General features: G+C 55.3%; 2 protein-coding genes across 3 annotated transcripts; both read right to left on the reverse strand.

Moving 5' to 3' along the window:
* Nucleotides 1-989: 989 nt before the first annotated feature.
* RASAL3 (RAS protein activator like 3) lies at nucleotides 990-12,598 on the reverse strand. The gene is made up of 18 exons (XM_057540958.1): nucleotides 12,547-12,598; nucleotides 12,083-12,417; nucleotides 9,538-9,668; nucleotides 9,295-9,373; nucleotides 9,130-9,191; nucleotides 8,695-8,765; nucleotides 8,019-8,145; nucleotides 7,835-7,933; nucleotides 6,838-7,380; nucleotides 6,359-6,503; nucleotides 5,961-6,105; nucleotides 4,832-5,068; nucleotides 4,544-4,745; nucleotides 4,318-4,436; nucleotides 3,000-3,390; nucleotides 2,560-2,717; nucleotides 1,985-2,048; nucleotides 990-1,879 (listed from the first exon to the last, which is right to left on the reverse strand). Exons 2-18 carry the CDS (start codon nucleotides 12,402-12,404, stop codon nucleotides 1,736-1,738), a joined length of 3,039 nt encoding a protein of 1,012 aa, XP_057396941.1. The 5' UTR covers nucleotides 12,405-12,417; nucleotides 12,547-12,598; the 3' UTR covers nucleotides 990-1,735.
* A 2,221-nt stretch (nucleotides 12,599-14,819) lies between these two features.
* Nucleotides 14,820-19,854, reverse strand: PGLYRP2 (peptidoglycan recognition protein 2). 2 transcript variants are annotated; one of them, XM_007173452.2, is made up of 6 exons: nucleotides 19,696-19,854; nucleotides 18,334-18,573; nucleotides 17,449-18,186; nucleotides 16,919-17,129; nucleotides 16,005-16,302; nucleotides 14,820-15,212 (listed from the first exon to the last, which is right to left on the reverse strand). In XM_007173452.2, the coding sequence occupies exons 1-6, from the start codon at nucleotides 19,757-19,759 to the stop codon at nucleotides 15,126-15,128; spliced, it is 1,638 nt and encodes a 545-aa protein (XP_007173514.2). In that variant the 5' UTR covers nucleotides 19,760-19,854; the 3' UTR covers nucleotides 14,820-15,125. The 2 variants fall into 2 exon arrangements, with proteins under 2 accessions (XP_007173514.2, XP_007173513.2); XM_007173451.2 differs by having other exon boundaries at nucleotides 17,449-18,573.
* Nucleotides 19,855-21,321: the final 1,467 nt, after the last annotated feature.

The raw sequence follows: 21,321 nt of genomic DNA on the forward strand, positions 1-21,321 counted from the left end.
AGCAGCCGCGCCGCCATGTTGGGAGTGGCCAGGCGGGTGACCCTTAAAGGGCCCGCGCGGCCTGAGAGTCCAGGGAGAGGCTCTGTTACCATGACAACACTCTTGTCCTCCTGCCCTCAATGGCTCTTCATCACCCCACTGCTTCTTCCAATGCTAGGACCGCTAATAGCACCAGAAGAGCGGGGAGGGGGCAGGGAAGTTCCCCCGTGGGTCATTCATAGGTCATTGAGGACTCCACATGGCGAATCCTTAGCCTTCTGTCCCCTGCTCCCAATCAGCTATGTTCCTACCACAAGCTCATTCCCTCCTTCCCCATTATGCGCACTGAACTTCAGTACCTCCATGCCCCTAGAGCTGCCCTAGGTCCCCAGTGTAAGACCCCCTTCTCCACCCAACCCCCAGGTTCACAGTCACTAGGACTACCCCATAATGCACACATAATAGGACTGCTGCTTCGCCCACTCACCACCCATCCACATGTCCAACCACCCATCCATCTCCCCACCCATTTATCCACACATTCAGTGGATCAACCACTCATCTACCCATCCAGTCAACTAACCAACCACCTATCCATCCACTCCTCCAACCACCTGTCAATCCATCCATCCCTCCATCCAAATACCCACTCAAACCAACCATTGACCTCCCATCTACCTACTCATCCATCCACTACCCTAATAAATACCTACTTATCCAAACAACCAAGCAAGCATCCACCCATCTCTACACATAATCCTTTCACCCAGTTACCCAAACACCCAACCATCAATTGCATGTTTGTTTGTTTGTCTTCTCCACTAGAGTGTAAGTTCCATGAGAACAGGAGTCTGTCTGTCTAGTATATTATTGTTTCCCCACTGCCCAGCTCAAGAGTCTCAGGAGACCTCAACAGATGTACATGCAATACATATAACCACTTAATTAATTCAAATATTTATTTCCTATTACCATCCAGACCTTTTCTAGGCAGACATACCCATCCCAGCTAACCACCTACTCAACTAATCACCTACCAGGGCAAACATCCAGCAAATGCTAACCTATTCATCTGTCTATTGTCCTACCCACCCTATCCCTCACCCATCCACCCACCCATTATTCAAATGCCCACTCATTTTCCCAGTGACCACTGGCAGAGCTTAACCATCTCCACACCTACCCACCCCTTCCTTCATTTGTCTCCCAGACCCACGCCCTCACTGCATGAGGGAGCTGGTGTGGGATTTGGGGTCCTAGGAAGATGCTCTCATCTGGGATCTGGGAATTAGTAGAGGTGGGATCTGGGCTTCACTGAGAAGCAAGTGCTGCCCCTAACAATGACAAATACCTTTTACTGAACACTTTAAACTATGGGTCTTCTACTGTGTAAGGGACTTTAGATCCATTTTACAAATGAGGAAATCAAGGCTCTGAGAGAGTGAGGGCCAAAGGTCACACAGCTGGTGAGACTCTCCCTATATCACCCCCCTCCCCTGAGACCTCCAATTAGGGGAGAGTTTGGGAGAGCTGAATGGGGGGGGGTTGCTTTCTAATTGGCAACACTTAGGGGCAAAAAAACCCATCAATTTTTACTGAAATCAAGATTTTACTGGGCAACCTGATAGTGCCAGACTGGTTGGCACCTACAGCTCCACTCCCTACTGCAGGCCATGTGGGTTTGAGGCAGGGGTAGGACAGGCCCCTAAGACCGCATTCTCTCTGCTCCCAGAACACGTAGGGCCGAGTGGGCAGCTCAAGTGGTGTCTCCGTTGATGCAGGGTGCTTTGAGGGGCAGGGGCTGGCTCTGGGACCCCGATGTCCTGGGAAGAAGCTGCAGGCTCTGAATGCTCTCCCTCAGCTGGGCCTGAGTACTCTCTATCTCGGCCAGGCGGCACTCCTGGGGAGGCAGAGGCAGTGGAGTCAGAGCCAGGGGACGTTTGCACCCAACTCTTGTTCCCTCACCCAACCCAGATATGCCCCAGGGCTCGGGCAGGGGTCTCACCAGACTTTTCAGCCTGTGGCCCTCATTGGTTGGAGGATCGCGCTCTGGATCCAACTTCGCGGTCCTGTGGGGATCAGGGGCAAAGGGAAAGAGTCAGAGGCTGAGGAACATCCCTCCAGCTCTTGGTTGAGAAGAGTCAGGGACTTGGGGGCGAAGCTTGGAATGGAGGCGGGGTTTGTTCAGGCTGGGGGGTGGGGCCTAGATCAGGCTGAAGAAGGGGCTGCTGAATTAGAGCCTGGACCGTCTGGGATGAAAGGCCAAACCAACCAACCGTTGGAGGCGGGGCTTGGCTAGTCCTGGGATGGGGGAATGCCCAGACTAAGAGATAGTGGGTCTGTCCCAACCTGTGTGGGAGAAGCTGACTGAGGGACTGGACGAGAGGTCCTCCCATGGACTTGGGGCGGGTGGAGCTGACCAAGAGGCGGGTCTTAGGTGTGTTGGGGCGGGTCTTGAAGAGGGGGCGTGGCCGTGACAGGCATGATTTGGGTGGGACTGACTGGGAGGCGGGGCCTGAGCCGATCTCTTTAATAGAAAGCCCACCAGGGGGCGGGGCGAATAGGGAGGGCGGGGCTTACCCTTCTCGGAGCCTGGTAGCCAGGTTCTGAAGCTGGCTCCGAAGCTGCTCCTGCTGCTCGCTCAAGGCCCGGATGTGGGTGCCGAGTGACTCCACGAGGCCGGACAACGCCTTCTGATCCTGGCGCAGGGCGGCCACCTCGCACTGCAGCTCCGTCATCTGTGGGGAGGGAGCAGCTGTAACCTGAGCCATCGTCCCGCCCCTTCTCCCCAAGGATCCTGACCTCCCTGTACCCTGTGCTCTGCCTCCTCACCGCCCTGCCTATTGGGGAACGATGCCCAAATTGTACAGAAGAGGAAACTGAGGCTCAGAGAGGGTTGGGTTAGGCCTGGGTCACACGGCACAGCAAGCTCGGTATTTGAACCGAGACCTGCCCATCTTTCAGTCTTTTTCCAATCCTGTCTCCCCACTCTGTGCGGGCGGACCTGGGCTGTACCTCACCTTGCCCATGGGTCGGTGGGTGCCCAGCGTTTGGTCTCTGTCCCGTGGCTGGTCCAGCTGGCGCTGCCAGGGAACCGACGGCTTCCGAGGCAGCGATGCTGAGGTTCCGGTCCAGGGCCGGCCGCGGGGCACGGGTCCCGTGCGTAGGGAGCCTTTGGGTCGCGGCCGCGGCCCTGCAGACGGGCGGTGGCGAGCGGGGCGGCCAGCCGGGACGCTCTGCGTGCGCTGCACCGGCCGAGGCAGCTGCGGGGGCTGCTCCTCGTCTGGCCGTGGCCGGGCCCAACTACCTGCGCCGTGAACGCTGCGCAGGGACTGGCTCTTGGAGATGAGAGGGGTATGCTTGGGGAGGTCTCGGGGGGCCAGAAAGCCAGGCTTCTCTCCTGCAGAGATGCTGGGGGTGGGATGGGGGAGCTCAGACGCTCCACCGGTTCCTGAGCTGACCGCATCTCTACCTCCGACCAGAAATAACCCCACCCCTGATCTTTTACTTCTATGTGACCCTATTGCTGAAGGGATCACATTTTGACTTCTGATCCTGTCCTGGACTTCAGACAATACTGTCCCTTCTATGACCTTTGACACAACCTCAATCTAACCACCTCTGATTTCTTTCTAGCCTTGTCCCTGAACTCTGACACAGTGTTACCCTTGACTTGAGCCTCTCTGTAACCTCTGCTTCCAATTTGCCTGAGCTTGACCTCTGCTCACAACTGTACCCTCTTCCTTCCCAATCTGACTCCCTCTTGTCCCCAACCTCTGACCTTAAACTCACCCTGTCTCAGCCTCCTGAAAGAACATAGTCCCTGACTTCTGACCTCCAAAATGACTCTGCCCATAACCCTTGACCCCATCTGACCCTGGGCCCGACCTGTTTGCAATATGAACCTGTCCCTGACCCTTGATGATGTGTCTTAACATCCATCTGACCCACTCTGACCCCTGATTTGACCCCATCCACAACCTCTCACTGAAACCTGCCCCTCATTGCTGACCACAATGTCACTTTCTCTCTCTGACCCCAGATGTGACCTCTCCCTGATCTCTGCAATGCTTAGTCTCCACCTCAGATTCCAATCTGACCCTGTGCCCACCCTCTGATTGTACTGTGAGCCTCTCCCTGACCCCTGAGATGATCCTGTCTCCAGCCTCTGACCTCCATCCTACACTGTTTCTGACACTGACTCCAACATGACCCTGTCCCTGACCCCTGACATGATCCTGTCTTCACCTCTGACCACAGTTTGACCCTGTGATGCCTTTGGCCCTTCCCCTGCTCCTACCCATCAGAAATGGATCAGACTTGAGGCAGGTAGGTTACCTGGAATGGACCTGGACCAGGGGTGGTGGAAGACGCATTGGCACAGACACAGGTACAGGTCGGCCCTCCTCGATGGCACCCAGGATGGTGGGCAGTGGTTCTAGGCTGTCACGGGTTGCCTGGTAAAGCAGTGCAGGGAGGATGCTGAGCAAGCTCTCCAGGACCAGAGGCTCCCTACTCTCTTGCCTCCCTACCTCATATTCTGGGCTTTGGGCTCAGGCCACACCTGGTCAAGTTCAGCAAAGATGGTACAGAGCTGGGCATGCAGGACTGCCAGCTGGAGGGCCAGGTCACTGCTGCCCTGGTAACCACTGGGTGCTGTGTGCACATCCACCATGGCCACTTGGTCCAGGAAGCGTTGCATGGCAGGTCCATGATCCTCCAGGAAGCTATTCATGAAGCTCATGTAGGCCTCCTTCTCACCAAACCTAGGTCAAGGCCCAACTGGGTGGGTCAGGTCAGGCATCTGCTACCCCCACGGCCCAGCATGGCTTCCCAGCCTCCCAGGACTTACGGAGCATGGTTGGCGAGGTTCTGGATGACCTTGGCAATCAGCGTGAGGGTGCGGGCTGGGCCAGGTCCCGGGTGCTCTGGCGCTAAGCCAAAGAGGCTGGGTGACAGAATGGCAGGACACAGGAGCCGCAGGAAGAGAGAGGCACACACTAGTCGGGGCCCCAGTGCCTCAGAGCCACGTGCCTTGCATGCTTCTCGCCAGCCTGAGAACACAGTGCCCAGCTCTGCTGGGAACCAGCTGGGGCAGAAAAGACAATGGTCAGAGTGGGAGGAAATGGGCATAAAGTTCATGGATGATCAAAGTGCTAAGGTCAGGTGTCAGGAGACACCTGCATTCCGGGTTCCAGGATTGAAGACATTGGGGATAATGATGCTTGGGGTTATAGGTCCACTTGGGGTAAGGGTTTGTTTGTGGTGTAGTTATCGTGGTTACTTCTGGAGTCAGTAATCTTAGATTTGGGGGTACAGGTTCACATGAGGATGGAGGCCATGAGCTTGGGATGTAGCTATGACTGGACATGAAATTGGGGTGCCAGACATGATATGAAGTAGGATGGGATTGGGGTTACAGGGTTACCTAGGTTCAGAAATCATGGGATTGATATCCTAGATGGCATGGGATTAGGCATACAGGTTAACCTAGGGTCAGAGGTCAAGGAATTAGAATCCTAGGAATCCCAGTTACATGGGATTTGGGACACAGGGTTACTTAAGGTCAGGGATCATGGAATTGGGGGTATGCCATTACTGGAATCAGAGGTCAGGAGTGAGAGCCTATGTTAATTGGGGTCAGGTGGCATGGAATTAGGGTCAGGTGGCATGGAATTAGGGTATGGGGTCACCTGTAGTTTAGAAGACAAAGAATTTGGTCCCAGGTTACTTGGGGTTAGGTAGCATGATATTGGGACTGGGTTGCCAAATTTAGCAAATAAAACTTTAGGATAAACAGTTAAACTTGGATTTCAGATTTAAAAAATGAACACTTTTTTTTAGTGTAGGTATGTCCCCAAAATGGTATCACATTTAACTGGGCATCCTGTATTTTATCTGGAAACCCTAATTGGGAGTCAGGGTTAGCACAGTGGCTAAGAGGCAGGGTTAGGCTCAGGTTCTGGGGCCCTGATTCTCACTCGCAAGAGTGGATGATGTTCTCAAAGACCTCCTTGCAGCTGTTTCGCAGTCTGATCTGGCGCTGGGGCAGCTCTGAGGCTGGGCACTTGCTGGGGTTCACCTCACAGTCCTCAGTGGAGGCACAGAGACGCCGCACGACCTGTCCTGCAGTCCAGCACAGCCAGAGAGGGGCCAGCCCATGACCACCACAACCCACAGCACCCAGCCTCCAATTCTATCCCCAAATTACTCTGGAGGCACCTAAAATCTTGGAGAACCCCTGATTCCTTCTAGGATCTGAGCATCCCCAGGGCACCACCCACTACCAGAATCCAAGTTACCCAAGGATTCTTAGATCTCCCCTGGGGTGCCCTAGCCGGCTCAGCTAGGCCTCTGACCCGTGCCCCAGTCTGCTTACCCAGCGTCTTTTGGAGGTAATCCTGTGCTACCAGCTTCATGTACTCATCGATGGCCTTGGTGGCCAACGTGTTTTCCCGGAACAGCAGAGCCTCACGGCCTCCACTGCGTGCCAGCTCCGCGGTGCCGAGGTCTGTCACCAGTGCCTGGGCATAGTGGGGTTACAATGCGCTGGGCGCAGACTGAGTCAGGGGGAATCCCTGCCCTTGGCGGGTCCCTCACCCCTGGGGCACAGGCCCACTCCTCATAGCTGCTGCCCAGGCCCAGCCCTCGCTGCTGGGGCTCTTAACAGGCCGGAACCTCCACCCCTCAAAGCGCAAACTTGGGCCTCGCAGTGCAGAGGCTCAGCTCAGACCCCGCCCCTCAAGCTGCCCAGCCCCTCGAAAGTGCCACTCTGGTACTGTCCCCACCAACTCCCCCCTGGAGCGCGCGATCGGTCAGCCCCTGGTCACCCGGGTTCGTCCCGTCGCAGCGCCACACCTGAGCCCGGCCGGTGGCCCGCAGCACGCGCACCATGGCAGCCGCCAGCTCTTCCTTGGCCTGAGCGGACAGCGCGAGCTCGAGCGCCCCGCAGAGGCGCGCGTAGTGGAAAGTGAGGAACTCAGCCAGCTCCTTGTAGCGCTCAGAGGGCAGCACACGCAGGCGCCGCGCCCGGATTCGTGCCCGCAGCGCCGCGCCCGCTGGCGCCCCGAGAAGCGGGAACCAGCGCTCCAGGCCCGCGGCAGGCGCGCGGGGGACGCCTAACTCTTCCAACGCCAAGGCCACGCGGCCCAGCACCGCGTCCCCCGGGGCCGCTCCGCGTAGCCGCAACGACAGGCGACGCGCGGGCGGCAGCGCCTCGAAGTGGAAGCGTTCGGCCCAGAAGAGCTGGCCCGGGCCAGCCCTCGGAGTTGTGCGAGCCAGCAGTGCGCCGTCCAGCCACAGCTCCGCGCGCACTCCCGGCGCCCCCGCCGCTGCCCGGGGCAGCCCCTTCACTTCGTGCACCCACACGCTCAGCCACGTCTCTTCCCGCTCAGTGTTGTCCTGCGGACCGGAGTAGGGGCGGGAGCGTGGCGTCTGTGCTCCACATTGGGCACCAGAGGTGAAGCACGGGGCCCGTGCTCCCAGGGGGTCGCTGGGCCCCTGGGGGAAGACAGTGAGGCCACGGGGGTGCCCAAGGTGGCTATGCGGAAACCCTCTAGCTTTTCTGGGCTCTTCCCGAGAGATCAGGGCTCCAGGGCATGGAGGAGTAGCCGCGGGGTGGGGACTTGGAGACTGCCTGGGGTGCAAATAGGGCTCGGATTGAACACAATCCGAGCTGTGCAAGGGGCTGGTAATAGATGCAAGCGGGGGAGGATCTCGGAGTGGCTGCAAAAGTGTAGGAGGGCAGGTGTGTCCAAGGGGCAAGGTTTTGGGGCGAGTGGGATTTGGGGTGGGTGGAAGGGGCGGGCCCGGGCTGTGGGAGGGGTCTCCAGGTCCGATCTTGCGCACTACCGACCTGACTAGGCTGGAAGTGGCGACGAATATCCTCTATCCAGCGGTCTCTCTCAGCAGCCGAGCGACAGGAGAAGCAACGGCTCCCGCCCGCCCACGTTACCTGTTGAGGAAGGGCATCCAGGGTGCGGTTGAGGCCAAGGGTGGAGCCAAAGGGTCAGGCGAGGTGGAGAGTTGCCTGCACTTACCTGGAAGCAGTGGGGCTCCTCCAGGAGGCTGGGGTGCAGTGGCCAGACCCTCACGTCCCGCTCAGCGCCCAGGTCCAGTTCTGAGAGCGTGGCCAGCGATTCCCGAGAGCCCAGAGCACTGGGGGGTCTGGTGAAGGCGCACATGAACCAGCTGTCATTCCTACCCACTACCCCTCCCCAACCCCAACTACCCCGTGCAGCCTGAAGGGTGGAAGCCAGGAGGGACTTGCACCTAAATTGGACTTGAATCCTCCTTTTGACACTTAATTCACTGTCTGAACTCCAGTCACACTGGCCTTGTTTTTGTCACTTCATCTGTCCTCTTGACCTTTGCACTTGCTGTTCCCTCTGCCTGGAATGCTTTTCCTGACCCTTTCGGCCTAGTTAACTTCCATCTATCCTTCAGATCTCAGCTCAAGTGACCCTTCCCTGACACTCCCAGACCAAGGTGTTGACTCAGCTGCAGTTTTAGGGTTATTGTGTCAGACTCTGCCCCCACCATTCAACGGAGGGCTGGCTCAATGCTAAGGGTCTTTCAGTGGCCCCAGCATTGCCCAACATGGGGCAGGACACAGAGGGCCACAGGGGATATTTGGTGAAAGTCAGAATTATAGGCAGGAGGAGGGGGAGGGGCAATGTTGAATCCCAGCCCCTCCAGCTCCTCAGAGACCCTTACCCATCCTGGGAAGCATTGGCTCCTAGCTCCAATTTGGCCTTTTTCTTCTCTTTCAGCCGCTTGAGCAGCCCCTGTGGGGAGGGGGATGTCAGCTGGGCAGAACCCTGTGCTCCCTCCTCAGCTCCTTTCCCCCCAGGGTGTCCTGGATGATGTGTTGGTCTTGAGGGATCACAACCTCAGGCTACATTAGCAGGAATATTAAAGGCAATCAACAGCTCCCATTTCTAAAGCACCAATCATATGCTTTCCTACATTCTCTATGGACTTTTCATAAACAGCGCCAAGAAGGAGCTTCTCTTTCTGGCTCCATTTGACAGATATGGACACTATGGCCCTGAGAGGGTCAGTGACCTGCCTAAGATCACCCAGGAAGAGTCCCCCTTTCACCTCTGAAGGTCAGAAAGTCTTTGCTCTCCCCTCCACCCCCCCACTTACCCGAATGTTGTGGACCTGGTTGGGGCCAGCAGCCTCTGGCTCAGTCTTTCCAGAGGTCCGATCTGTGGGTGGTCAGGGGTGGAAGGTTGGGGGGTGGGATCATCTTGGATTCTGCCCCACCTTGAGAGGCTCCCAAATGCCCCAGCCCCCATCTCTCAAGCTTACCTGGATCCCTGAGGTTCCCCAAGGCCACCTGGATGCTGCCCTCGGAACTAGCGCTCCCCACCCGGGGCCGGCGAGGATGCTGTCCCCCAACAGGAGTGGGTGGTCAGAAAGGAGAGGCAGGCAGACAGACAGAGGCAGAGGCAGATGCCTTTCTGTTATTCCCCCTCATCCCCCACCCTTACCACTGTTCTGTCTCTCTTCCTTCCTCTCCTTCCCTCCCCTTGCCCAGGTAACCCCTCTTACCTCCTCCTCACCCCCAAGCAGCACCAGCCTCCCATCAAGTAGGGTGAAGGCCCCGATGTTCCAGACGGGCACGTCGGGTGGGGGGGCCTCTGGGATCTGTGGGGCAGGGGGCTCCAGCTCCGGCTCAGGCTCTGGGTAGAGGAGGAGGTGCTGGGGACGTGGCAGTCCTTTCTTCTCCCTCAGAACAACCTCTCCACTCACCAAGGCTCATCAAGGTTTCCCTCCTAAGTGCCCCCTCTTCCCAACCCACCCAGCAGCCATGTCAGGTGTTGGACAAGCCTCCACCCCTCTCCGGGCCTTGTCCCCACTAGCCATGGGTGGTGATGGGTGGTGGACACAGCCCCACCGACTCTGTGCCCCATACTGTGTTTACTGCTTCACACACCTTCTCTCATTTAATTCTCCAAAAGCCATTTGATGGCCTATTATAACACCCATTTTACCAAGGAGGACACTGAAAACACATAGAAATTGAGCGACTTGCCCAGGGTCACACAGCTTGTGAGTCACTGAGCTGGGCTTCGGATACAAGCATTCTTCTCTCTCTCTCTTTTTTAATTGACTTAGTGCCATCTTTACACGAATCGAACATACACACAAACACATCAACAACTATGGAACTGTATCCATTAAACTTTGATAAGACAACACAAAAGAACTAACAAATAGCTAAGATGTTGCTGAATTGAAAGCATTTCCAATGACATTTTAATTTTAAGAGGTCCATATTTACATAGTATGTTAAATGCTTCTGCATCTCATTTTAAATGCTAAATAAAGAACAAAGATAATGGTCGCAACAGATCTTCCAAGAGGGTTCAGCTTGTGGTGGTCTGATCTCACTGCGAGAAATGCACTGAAAATGGAAATAACGTTACTTGCTAATTTTCCTTCTTTCCTTTTCATAGTTTCCTTCAAGGAAACTAAGCCTTTGTTCCAGGGCCTGGCTGGCACTAACAGAGCCCATACTCAAGGGTTGTGTGCATACAAGCATTCTTCTCTTAACCAAGACAGTGGGTAGGTCCAAGAGGTTAAAAAATGGGACAGCAGCCTTGGTTCCTTACATAAGTAACAAGTCTAAAGGGAAAAGTGTTCAAAATTTGAGAAAGGAACAGAAGAAGGGCAGGATTGGGAGAGGTAATGGTGCAGTAGGAAGGCCTCCCAGAGAGAGTAAGTTTACAATGGGTCTTTTTTTTTTTTCTCTAATTTTTTGGCCATGCTGCATGGCATGTGGGATCTTAGTTCCCCAACTAGGGATAGAACCCGAGCCCCCTGCAGTGGAAGCACAGAGTCTTAACCACTGGACCACCAGGGAAGTCCCCCGCAATGGGTCTTGAATAGCAGATTGGGTTTTGACAAAGATGAAGGAGATCGTGGCATGAATGGCTTGAGCAAAGCCTGGGAGGTGGCACATGGCCTGGCCCAGGGAAATAAAGGGAGGGGTGAGAAGGGCTTGGAGGGCTTGGAGGCTGGAGGGGAAGGTTCAGGAAGAGATTAGTGCAGGGCTTTGGGTGTCAGTTAGAAGAGCTGGGGTTTTATCCTGGAGGTATAAGGAGCCATGGGAGGTATTTGAGTAGGGGAGGAGCAGGTCGGCTTGTTAGAGAGCTCTCACTGGATCCTATGGCGTGGGCAATACCTGATACCGTGGAGGGGGCTGAAGGGATGCCTCTGCAAAATGGCAATATGAATGATGAGAATCAAATGAGTTTCCGGGAATAGGAGGGCTGGATCAACCCTCCCAGATTACCTGTCTGTCCTATTGTTTTACCACCAGGGGAATAAATGATGACTCCCACTTGTTAACGGATCACATAAAATGTGCTGAGTCCTAGGCCAGCATTACATTCATGAGCTCCAATCCTCATGATATCCTTTACTCTTCTAGATCCCTCTGTGTGACACTTAGCCCCATCTGTCATTTTCTTGTTTACTGTCTGTCACACCCACTACACTATGAGCTCCACAGGGCAGGCAGTTTTGTCTGTTTTGTTCGCTGCTGTGTCCTCAGTGTCTAAATCAGGGCAGGCCTAGAACATAGTAAATGCTCACAGACTTCTGTTTGAATGAATGAATGAACGAATGAAATAATATATCCTTCAAGGTAGGAATCATGATTTCCATTTAACTTATGGGGAAGCTGAGGCTCAAGGAAGTGAAGAAACTACGACATGGAGGCTGGAGGGCAGGAGAGCAGGAGGCAGCAGAGATGGGTATCCAGGCAGCAGAGAATAAGCCTGGGCCACTGAATATGAGGAGAGACCTACTGGGGCCAAGAGCCATTTAGCATCTGGACAGTGCTACCAACAGTCTATTCCCTGTCCCTTCCCAGGGCTGGACCCCCAGCTCACAGGTCCCTAGCCCCTCCCACCATGCCCAGGCCCTGTGTAAGGGGGAAAGAGGGAAGAGGGCAGCCAGCCGGGCCCCAGCCACTTCCTGTCAGGCTTTTGCACTCCCCACAACTTCCTGTGTCTGTAAGGCTGATGCTCTGGAGGCAGACAAAACCCAACCATCCGGGCCTCCCAGCCTGGGTGGGGGAGCCATGTACCTGAGGTCTCTGGCTCTGGTTCTGACTCCAGCGGTGGGCTCCTATGCCTTCCCCAGAGGGTCTTGGATATTCGGAGGCGGCTCGAGCGCGACTCCTTGGGGGGTGCAGAGAGGACACGACGAAACAGCGAGCGAGGGGCCGGCTGGCTGCTGACTGTGGGCTCCTGGTGGCTCAGCGCCCTCCCCCATCCTGCAAGGCGGCCCCAGCGGAACCCTCCAGCCCCCTTCTCCCCACAACCTCCTGAGTGCCAGTGGTAGGAGGTTAGCGGGGATGGGGCTGCTGGCTGGGTTTGGGAGGCCAGGCTCGGCGAAGGTGGGTCCATGGCAGAGATCCTCCTGGGGGATGATAGGGTGACAATTCTGCCCGGTGTCTGCCCACATGTTGTCTTCATTTTGGCCCCCTCCCTACTCTCAGCTCTGCCCCCAGGGAACCCCCTTGGGGGCCATATGCACTCCGTCTCTTACCTTGATTTCCTGACCAGCCCCAGAATCAGCAGCCGTCTGCACCCTGCCTGGCTTCCTCCCGCTGAACGCAACTCCACGTGACCCTGTCTGTCCCACCCCACCCCACAGCCAAGCTGGGAGGGCACAGTGGGGGCAGGATGCAAGAGGAGAGGAGGTGACAGAGCAGGACCCAGAATCTCTCACTGACCAGGAGGCAGCACATGCCCCTCTCTGAGCCTCAGTGGTCTTCTCTGCAAAACGGGCACATGCTGACTAAATGCTGGAACTCTCATCCACTGCTGGTCAGAGTGTACACTGATTCATCCAAGTTGGAAAACTGTTGTGATCTATGAACATTGACCACACCCCTCTCCTCTGACCCAGCAGTTCCACTGCTAGGTATACACCCAATAGACATGCCCACCAGCGCTATTCATAATAGCCCCAAACGGAAAACAACCCAAGTGTGCATCTACTGTAGAATGAATAAATTGTGGTCTCTTCACATAGTGGAATATTATGTATAAATAAGAAGGATTGAACTCAGATGAATCACAAACAATGTTGAGCAAAAAAACCCAAACAATGAAGAGTAAACACTGTGTGGTTTCATTTATATGAAGTTCCAAAGCAGGCAGAACTACGTTTAACAATTCAGGATATTGGTTTCCTTTGGAAGGGCTAGAGACTGGGGAGGTGGGGAAGCACAACGGAGGCTTCTTGTAGCTGATCATGGTGGTTTTTTTTTTTTTTTTTTAAATTGAGGTGAAATCCACATAATATAAATTTAACCTGTTCTATTTCTTGAGCTGGGTGTTGATTACATGAATATGTTCTGTTGTGAAAATTCATTAACCACACATTTTGGTGCCCTTTCTTATATCTCTATTATACCACAATAAGTATTTACTTGAAAAAAGAGATGGCCAAATGCTGTTCTGAGTAATAAGTGAGATAACTTGAGAATCAGTAGAATCCTGGCCCACTGGCCCCAGAGTGGGTTTGAGTGCCAGCTGGTCCTTATCTGACTGTGTGACCTCAGGCAAGTCATTTCCTCTCTCAGAGCCTTGGTTTCCTGATTTGTACAAGACGATAACATCAGTTTCAGAAGGTTTATAATGGGACACTTTGTTTATTCAGCAAATGTTTCCTGAATGCCTACTATGTGCTGGGTACTGGAAAAGCTACAAGGAACAAAATAAACTTGGTTCCTGCCTTCCTGGAGCTCACAGTACAGTGAGAGAGACAAATCCTGAACATGAATACAGGACATTTCTAGCTGGTGAAGACTTGGAAGAAAATAGACAGACTGGAGTAGAGGCTGAGCAGAAGTGATGCACTTTGAGCTGGAAAAATCCAGGAGGGCCTCCCTGAAGCGGTGGCATTTGTGACCTGAAGCATGAGAAGGAGCTGGTCATGGGGAAAACATGCCAGGTAGAAGGAACAGCTTGTGCAAAGGCATGGGTGACCAGAATTTACAGGGTGGGATTGGTAGGACTGCCTTCATGAGCATGTGACCTGTGCAGTCACCGTGCTCAGAAGGGCTCTGCATTGAGCTTGATTTAACTTTTTGGACGGGGCCTGAATTTTCATTTTGCACTGGGCCTTGAACATTCTATAACATGTCCTGAGGAAGAGGGTCTTCAGTGAGGGTCAAAAATCCTTTTCCTGGTGCTGGACATGTTCTTGCAGGTGCACATACCTTAGCTATGCCCACCTCATTCTTACCACACTCAGTCCACTCACTGCACATACAGGTAGAGTCTCCCTGTGTTCCACCATCTCTCTCAGCCTGTACCACTTCACTGCATACTGGGCCCACTCCCAACTCCCTGCATTTTTGCTGGAGGACTTTCTCTGACAGGTGGAGTCCACACTGCCCATGCGACAAGCAGTCCCAAAGTGCCAGCACATTAACACTGCCCTGGGAGCAGCCCTCAGCCAATGACTATGGAAGCTGGAGAATCAGTACTCCAGCTCCCTTGCCCTTTGAGTGGGATGACTCTGCGGTGTGTGACCTACACTATCCCCCAAAGGTCCCTAGTGGGATTGAGCTCCACGTGCCTCCCATACCCACATGCCTGATAAAACACCCTTTCCCAGCTGCCTTCCCTTCCCTGTGTCGCTTCCTTATTCCCCAGCTGATATGTCCTGGGATCACCGCTCAGACGACTACTTACACGAGGATTCTTGTCCCAGGGTCTGCTTCTGGGCAACCCTAAACAAAGACAGAATGTGCAAACGCAGATGAGGCATGGACACAGGCTTTCTTCCCATGGTCTCTCTTTTTTTTTAATTTTTATTTATTTATTTATTTACGGCTGTGTTGGGTCTTCGTTTCTGTGCGAGGGCTTTCTCTAGTTGCGGCGAGCGGGGGCCACTCTTCTTCACGGTGCGCGGGCCTCTCATTATCGCGGCCTCTCTTGTTGCGGAGCACAGGGTCCAGACACGCAGGCTCAGTAATTGTGGCTCATGGGCCTAGTAGCTCTGCGGCATGTGGGATCTTCCCAGACCAGGGCTCGAACCCCTGTCCCCTGCACTGGCAGGCAGATTCTCAACCACTGCACCACCAGGGAAGCCCCCCCCCCCCCATGGTCTTTTTATTGGAGATCTGTGGCTAGCAGGATCGTTGGAGGTAGCCTCCTCCTGGATCTCCTAGATCTCCTGGCAGTTCTTGGTTTCACATTCTAAAAAAGACAAGGGAGTGTGAGGTTTGGCGGTGGGGTGGGTGAGGGGTCGTGGGGCTGGGTCTGCCTTCCTCATGGTGGCACCCTAGATGGTAAGAGGATAGGGGCCCAAAGTGAGGGGGCAGGTACAACGCCAACTGCAGGCCAAGCCAAATGAAATGGAGTGGTAGTTTGAAGGTAGAGCTAGATAGTACAGGGATGTTATAGAGGTGTTTTTGTGATCAGGATCAGAGGTTGGCGTGAGGTCATCAGGTTGAGGTTGTGCTGACTGGGCCTGGATTGCTCCAGCATAAGAGTTGTCATCAAGGGTCAGGAAGGCTGGGGCTGAGCAAGCATCCTCAGGAGAGGATTGCCTCTCTGAGACTCTGAGATTGTCTGAGCAGAGGATTGCAATACTAGGTTAGGGGCTGGACAGAAGCTGTGCAGGCAAAAGGGTTTTCTGTAGAGGGTCACAGTCTGGGTCAGTGTTGTGTGGACGGGTGGGGACAGGGCTTTGGGTAGGGGGCAAGGATGAGGGCAAGTGTGGGTGGCTGGGATGAGGTTGTGCAGGCAGAGGGGCAGGGTGGGTAGGCTATATTGCAAGCAGAATGACTGAAGTCTGAGTCTAGATGGCCTGAATAGACGAGCTGCAAGGGGGTTCAGGGTCCTGGCTGAGGCTGTGTGGGCACAGGGTTACAGGAAGGAGTGAGGGGTCTGCTGAGGTTAGGCAAGCAGGCAGGGATCAGGGGCCGTTCTGAGCTTGTGTGGACAGATGGGCCTCAGGCCGAGGTAGTGCAGGCGTCGGGGACTCACCTTGTCGAAGTGCGGCCAGGTGCGCAGCAGGTTGAAGAGCGCGTCGCCAGGGCAGTCAGTGCGCACGAGCTGGCGGTGGCCGAGCAGCGCGTAGCCTGGACGCAGGACGCCGGCGCGCACAGCGCAGCGCGGGAGCTCGTCGCGCACCGCGCGCAGCGCGGCCTCTGCGGGCAGCTCCGCAGTGTAGTTGCCTATCAAGGCCACGCCGAAGCCGCGGGAGTTGTGGCCGAGTGTGTGCGCACCCACCCAGTGCCAGCCGCGGCCCTCGTACACGTAGCCGTCTGAGCCCACCACGAAACTGCGAGGAGAGAGGGAAGCATGCACCACTTGGCGTGAGGCCCCGGCCCTCATCTGGCCCTCTACCCCAGTTTCCGCACTTGTGCCAAGGGCCGCCGCCACCCCAAGTCCCGCCCGGTCGCGCTGACTCTACCCCGTCCAGCCGTGTCCCACTCCCCCACCTAATGCCACCCCAGAAACCGTCCCGTTTCTCTGGATCTGCCCCCAACATTGGCCCCATCTCTTTCTACGCAGCTCCCTCCCCGTTGTCTCAAGTCCAACTCCTGCCCAATTCAGAGCCCTTTTCTGTCTTAGGTCATATCCCATCACTGCCCCGTCCCAGACTCAGCCCCTACCACAGGTCCTGCTCCTCTCCCGAGTCCGGACTCCTTTCCTAGTTCCCACCCCAAACTCAGGAATCCCACTGTTGTGGTATTTCTGGTCGCTGTTAAGGCCCGGACCCTAGTCTAGGCCGCGCCCCTCTCCACATTGGCTCCACCCACCGTAAACTCCTCTTCCGTTTTGCCAGCTTTGCTCAGGTCCAAACCCCGCCCCCTCAGTCAGGCTCTGCGCACTCAGGCTCTACACTGCACCACCACTTGGTGCGCCCTGCCAGCGCCTTGCAGGTTGCCGCCCACCTGTAGCCTATGTCGTCCCAGCCGCGAGTATGCTGGTGGAAGCGCTGCATAGAGCGCATGTCGGCGGCGCAGCGCTCAAAGTCCGTGCAGGGTGGCGCGGGCACGTATGTGTGGTGTACATACAAGAACCCGAGCGGCAGCTGCAGCGGCGTCGGGCGGCCCCGATACGGGGCCGCGCCCCAGCGGCAACGTGGGTGGATGGCTGGACACCCTGAGAGGAAGGGAGTCCAGCGCGGGAGTAAGCAAGCGTTTCTCTGCCTGCCGCCTCCTCCCACACTAAGAGCGCACATAAGGATCAGCCCTTCAGTCTCCTCCCAGATTTGGGGACCGTTCAGTCTCACACCACACTGGCCCCCATTGGGATCTAACTTAACTAAATCTAACAGCATCCTAGTCCTGTTGGCCTCCCAGCCAAAGCCCTTATTGCCCCCTCTGGAATCCCCTAGTCCTAGATCCTCCTGACCTGTCTGGCACTGAGAATGTCTGTATCTGTGAGACGGAGCGTCACAGGGGGTGGGGGCCCTTCTCACCTAGGAAGGCCTCCGTGAACTCCTTGGTAGCGTGGGTGGCCACCTGTGCCAGCTGTTCTTGGCTCATGCCCTGAAGTTGAGGGTGTGCTGGCTCCAGCCTCTGTAGCAGGATGAGGGCCCCCCATACCTGCTGGGTCAGAATGGGAGTCGGAGTCAGAGCAGCTCCGTTCTGCCGTCGGAAGTTGCTGCGAAATCCTGGGTCTCCCGCTACCCCGGCTCCGTAGTACTGGCTCAGCAGGCGGCTGAGGGGCGGCCGGGGCTCAGGTGACTGGCTCAGGTAGTCTCCAAGGAGGGCCCCATCCAGGGCACCATTGAGGAAGGCCGTGGTGAGGGTTGATGCTTCAGGGTCCAGGAGCGTGAAGGTCCGGGGAACAGAGAGCTGGTCCCAGCAGCCCTCAGTTCCCAGTGAATGGCTCCAGGTCTGGGGGCCCTGGAGGAAGTTCAGGCCCAGGTCTCTGGCCAGGGTGACCACTAGGAGGCTGTCCACAGTGGTTGGGAAGTTGGCTTTGGTATCTGCTGAGGAGGCTTGGACATCTGGAGAGGTGACTTGGACATGTGGAGAGCCAGGTCTAACATCTGGAAAGGTGGCTCCGACATCTAGATCTGTGGCTATAACATCTGGAGACACAGCTCCGACATCTGCACAGGTGACATCTGAAGAGGTATCCCTGAGTCCTGGGGAAGTGGCTCTTTCATCACGAACCGTGGCTCCAACGTCTGGAAAGGTGACTCCAGCATCTGGAGGGGTGGCCGTGCTGTCTAAGGGCAGGTTTACGACCCTGTTCCCCTGCAGCCCTGCCTCCAGCCCTGCCAGAAGAGGCTCCACAGCCACGGTTGAGCCATCGGATGCCAGCACCACCCCGCATTCCTTCCCGTCCCACACACCATGTCTCGCCACCTCCACGATCAGGCCTTGAAGCTCTGGGCTCAGTGAAGGAGGATCCAGCTTGGTGGTCTTGAGATTCTGTCCCTCCAGCAAGAAGTGATGGAGAGGGTTGTGGGCACAAGAGTCCTGGGCTGACAGCAGCCATGCAGAGGCAGTGTGGCCAGCCTCGGTGGCTGGTGCCTTCTGCTCGAGCTCAGCCAGTGCCTGGATGACAGAGTCCATGAGCAGGGGCAGGGTCGCTGCAGGAGGAGGGATGGCATTAGCCCAGCAGCCCAGCACCACCTGTTACTGAGCCTCCCCCTGCTGTTTCTACATCTTCTCAATGCCCCCAGCTCTTCGTTGGACAACCTTATGATGTCTGACATTGTCCTTGTGTAGGTGAGGAAACTGAGGCACAGACAACAGGTTAAGGAGCTTAGACTATCAGCGAGTACTGGGGAGCCATGGCAGGTTCATGAGCAGGAGAGATACATGGCCAGGTTGGAATTCTGATTGCTCCTTTGAGTGCCATGTGGAGAATAGATTTTGGGGGGACCAGAGTAGAGAAGGGGAGAGAGTTTGGAGGTAAGCAATGAAGGTGGCTGAAGCCAGGATGGTGACGCTGTGATGGACAAGAGTGGGCAGAGTCCCCAGATATTTTGAGGGAAAGATGGACAGTTTTTCATGATGGATTGGAGTTTGGGGAATTTTAGAGGGAAAAGTGTCTCAAAGGATGTCCAGGGGAGGGTGGGTCTGTGCCTTGTGGGAGAAATGTCTGTGGCTGAACTTGGAACTTAGAAGTCTGGGGCTCAGAGCTGGGGTGGGTTGTTGAATAATTAAACCCTTACTATGTGCCAGGCACCATTCTAGGTGACTTATATAACAACTCAGTTAATCTTCACAAGGACCCTATGAGCGTGGAGAGGTTAAATTATCTACCTAAGATCACATAGCTAGGAAGTGGCAGAGGCAGGATTTGAACACAGGAAGTCTTAATCCTTACACTCTGCTGTCTGCTGGAATTCAGGTTCTTCTCCAGACAGTTCACACAGTGATTCCTTGATAACTTTGTTCTTCTCTCTGCCTAAAATGTCCTTTCCTGCTTCACCACCAAGTAAAATTCTTCTTCTTCCTGTCCTAGATCTATGTCCCCTCCTGCAGGAAGCCTTCCTGATTTTTGCTCTTTTGGTCCCAGTTTCTTCCCCCAACCCTTGCCCTGATCCTATGGGGCTGGGAGCATCTGTGTTCCCAGACTGGAGGTTCCTTGAGACTGGGGCCTCCTGGATCTAGCCTCACCCTGTACAGGGCTGGACACAGAGGGGCAGCAGTATACTTCTGCTGAACTAAGAGTCCTGGCCTCAGGCCTCTGCCTTTTGACCCACCTGTGCCTGGCTCCGGCTGCAGCAGCAATCCGTACAGGATCCATAGGATACCCTGGACCACCATTGTGGGCTTCCAGTTTCCAGGGGACGTATCCAGTTTACCTCAGTGGAGACTTCGGCAGAGCTGGAAGGAGACAGGCATGGAGAACTGAGAGTGCCTTTGGCTACTGTCAAAGTCCAGCGGTGAATGACACAGCTGCCACTTGCAGAGCTGTGGGCGGGAGGCAGTGGTGGCGTGGGTACAGAGTGCCCTGGCTCAACGTCATCTGGGTCTCAGGGGCTCCCCCATCCTATCCTGTTCCTCCCAGGCTGAGGTCAACGGTCAGTAAGCCAAGCGCATTGCAGGAGTGGCCTGGAAACCAGGTTGTTCAGACTCCAGCAAACTCTGCCCATTCCCCAGGAGATGTAAACTGAAGCTAATGCAGCAATCCACCCTTCCTATGGTGATAGTTCTGTAGCTGCTTCTGGCCACCAGAGGGGACTCTCAGGTGCCTGCCCGACTGGTAAGACTGGCTGTGCTGAGGGTGAGGAGAGGAGAGGCCTGAAATCGGCACTGCCTTCTGCCTTCTTTGATGCCAGCACTTTAGCCTCAGGCAGAGGATGAGTGCAGGGGCCGAGGATTGTTTTTGTTGAAGTAGCGTAGGGGGACCTGAAGATGCCACCTCTCATCTCATTCCAGCTCCGGATCCCAAGCCACCAGAGGTAGCTGAGAGCAGGAATTGGGCTGGGGTGTTTGGGACCCTGGCTTTGTCCCCAGAGCTGACTTCTGGGCTCACCTGGGTTGGCAGTGAGGGGTCCTCCCTCTTCCTCTGGTGCCTGTGGCCAAGTCCTGCTGAAGAGAGCCCTCCTCCTCTTTATCCAGCATCAGGTGGGATGGGCTCATCATGGCTGGGGCTGCCATGTAAATTACTTCACTGTTGGCCTCCCATTTCGAAACTAGCCTGGGGAATTTCCAGGAGACCCACCAGGCTGGGCACTCAGCACAGGGCGGGCCCTGGGCGGGCCTGGGAATGCCCAGGCTAAGCCAGGCCTGGGATTCCCCAGGGGGCCTACTTAGATATAGGGTGTCCTCTTTCTGGGCACTCAGCATGGCCTAGCACAAAGCTGGACACACAGTAGGGGCTCACAGAGTTAGGTGCTAAGAGAGGAGGATGAATAGAGGCTGCTCCCCAGGAGATTCTGAGGAAATCTCCTCCTCCATGTCCCAGTTTCTGAGGATTTGGGGTCAGGGGCTCTTCCTGATAGAACCACGTGGAGGATGTGGGCTGTGTGTCCATCCGGTGCAGGACTAGAGTGAGGAGAGTGAGGGTGTAAAATTTAAGGTGGTGCCGAAAATCTCAGCCATCAAGATAAATAATAGTCTAGCACAATGTTTTAAAAGACTAAAAGAAATGCAAAAAAAATCCATGATGAACAAAATATCAACATTTTAATAAAGACAGGGTCAGGGGCAGTGCTGTGCTTAGACATATTGGAGCCAGAAGTGAAAGGAAAAATCAGGAATTCTGATCCTGTCTTTGTGCCTCACTTGCTTTAACTTCATCCAGGCCCTACATCCACCAGCGGGTAGCCCCCAGGATGTTGCGGGGTAACTGTCACATGAGATCCTCACCTAATGTCTGCTTA

This window comes from Balaenoptera acutorostrata, chromosome 2 (assembly GCF_949987535.1).
Source record: "Balaenoptera acutorostrata chromosome 2, mBalAcu1.1, whole genome shotgun sequence".
In the NCBI taxonomy this organism is placed as follows: Eukaryota; Metazoa; Chordata; class Mammalia; order Artiodactyla; family Balaenopteridae; genus Balaenoptera; species Balaenoptera acutorostrata.

Coding starts and splice junctions, on each gene's coding strand:
- RASAL3 (XM_057540958.1), bottom strand. CDS start 12,404: ATGGACCCACCTTCGCCGAGCCTGGCCTCCCAAACCCAGCCAGCAGCC. Junction 7,934..8,018: donor AGGAGCCCCACTGCTTCCAG/GTAAGTGCAGGC, acceptor CTTCCTCAACAG/GTAACGTGGGCGGGCGGGAG. Junction 3,391..4,317: donor CTGGTCCAGGTCCATTCCAG/GTAACCTACCTG, acceptor TCCCACCCCCAG/CATCTCTGCAGGAGAGAAGC.
- PGLYRP2 (XM_007173451.2), bottom strand. CDS start 19,759: ATGGTGGTCCAGGGTATCCTATGGATCCTGTACGGATTGCTGCTGCAG. Junction 18,574..19,695: donor GCAGCCGGAGCCAGGCACAG/GTGGGTCAAAAG, acceptor CTCCTCCTGCAG/CGACCCTGCCCCTGCTCATG. Junction 17,130..17,448: donor GTTCACGGAGGCCTTCCTAG/GTGAGAAGGGCC, acceptor CCTTCCTCTCAG/GGTGTCCAGCCATCCACCCA.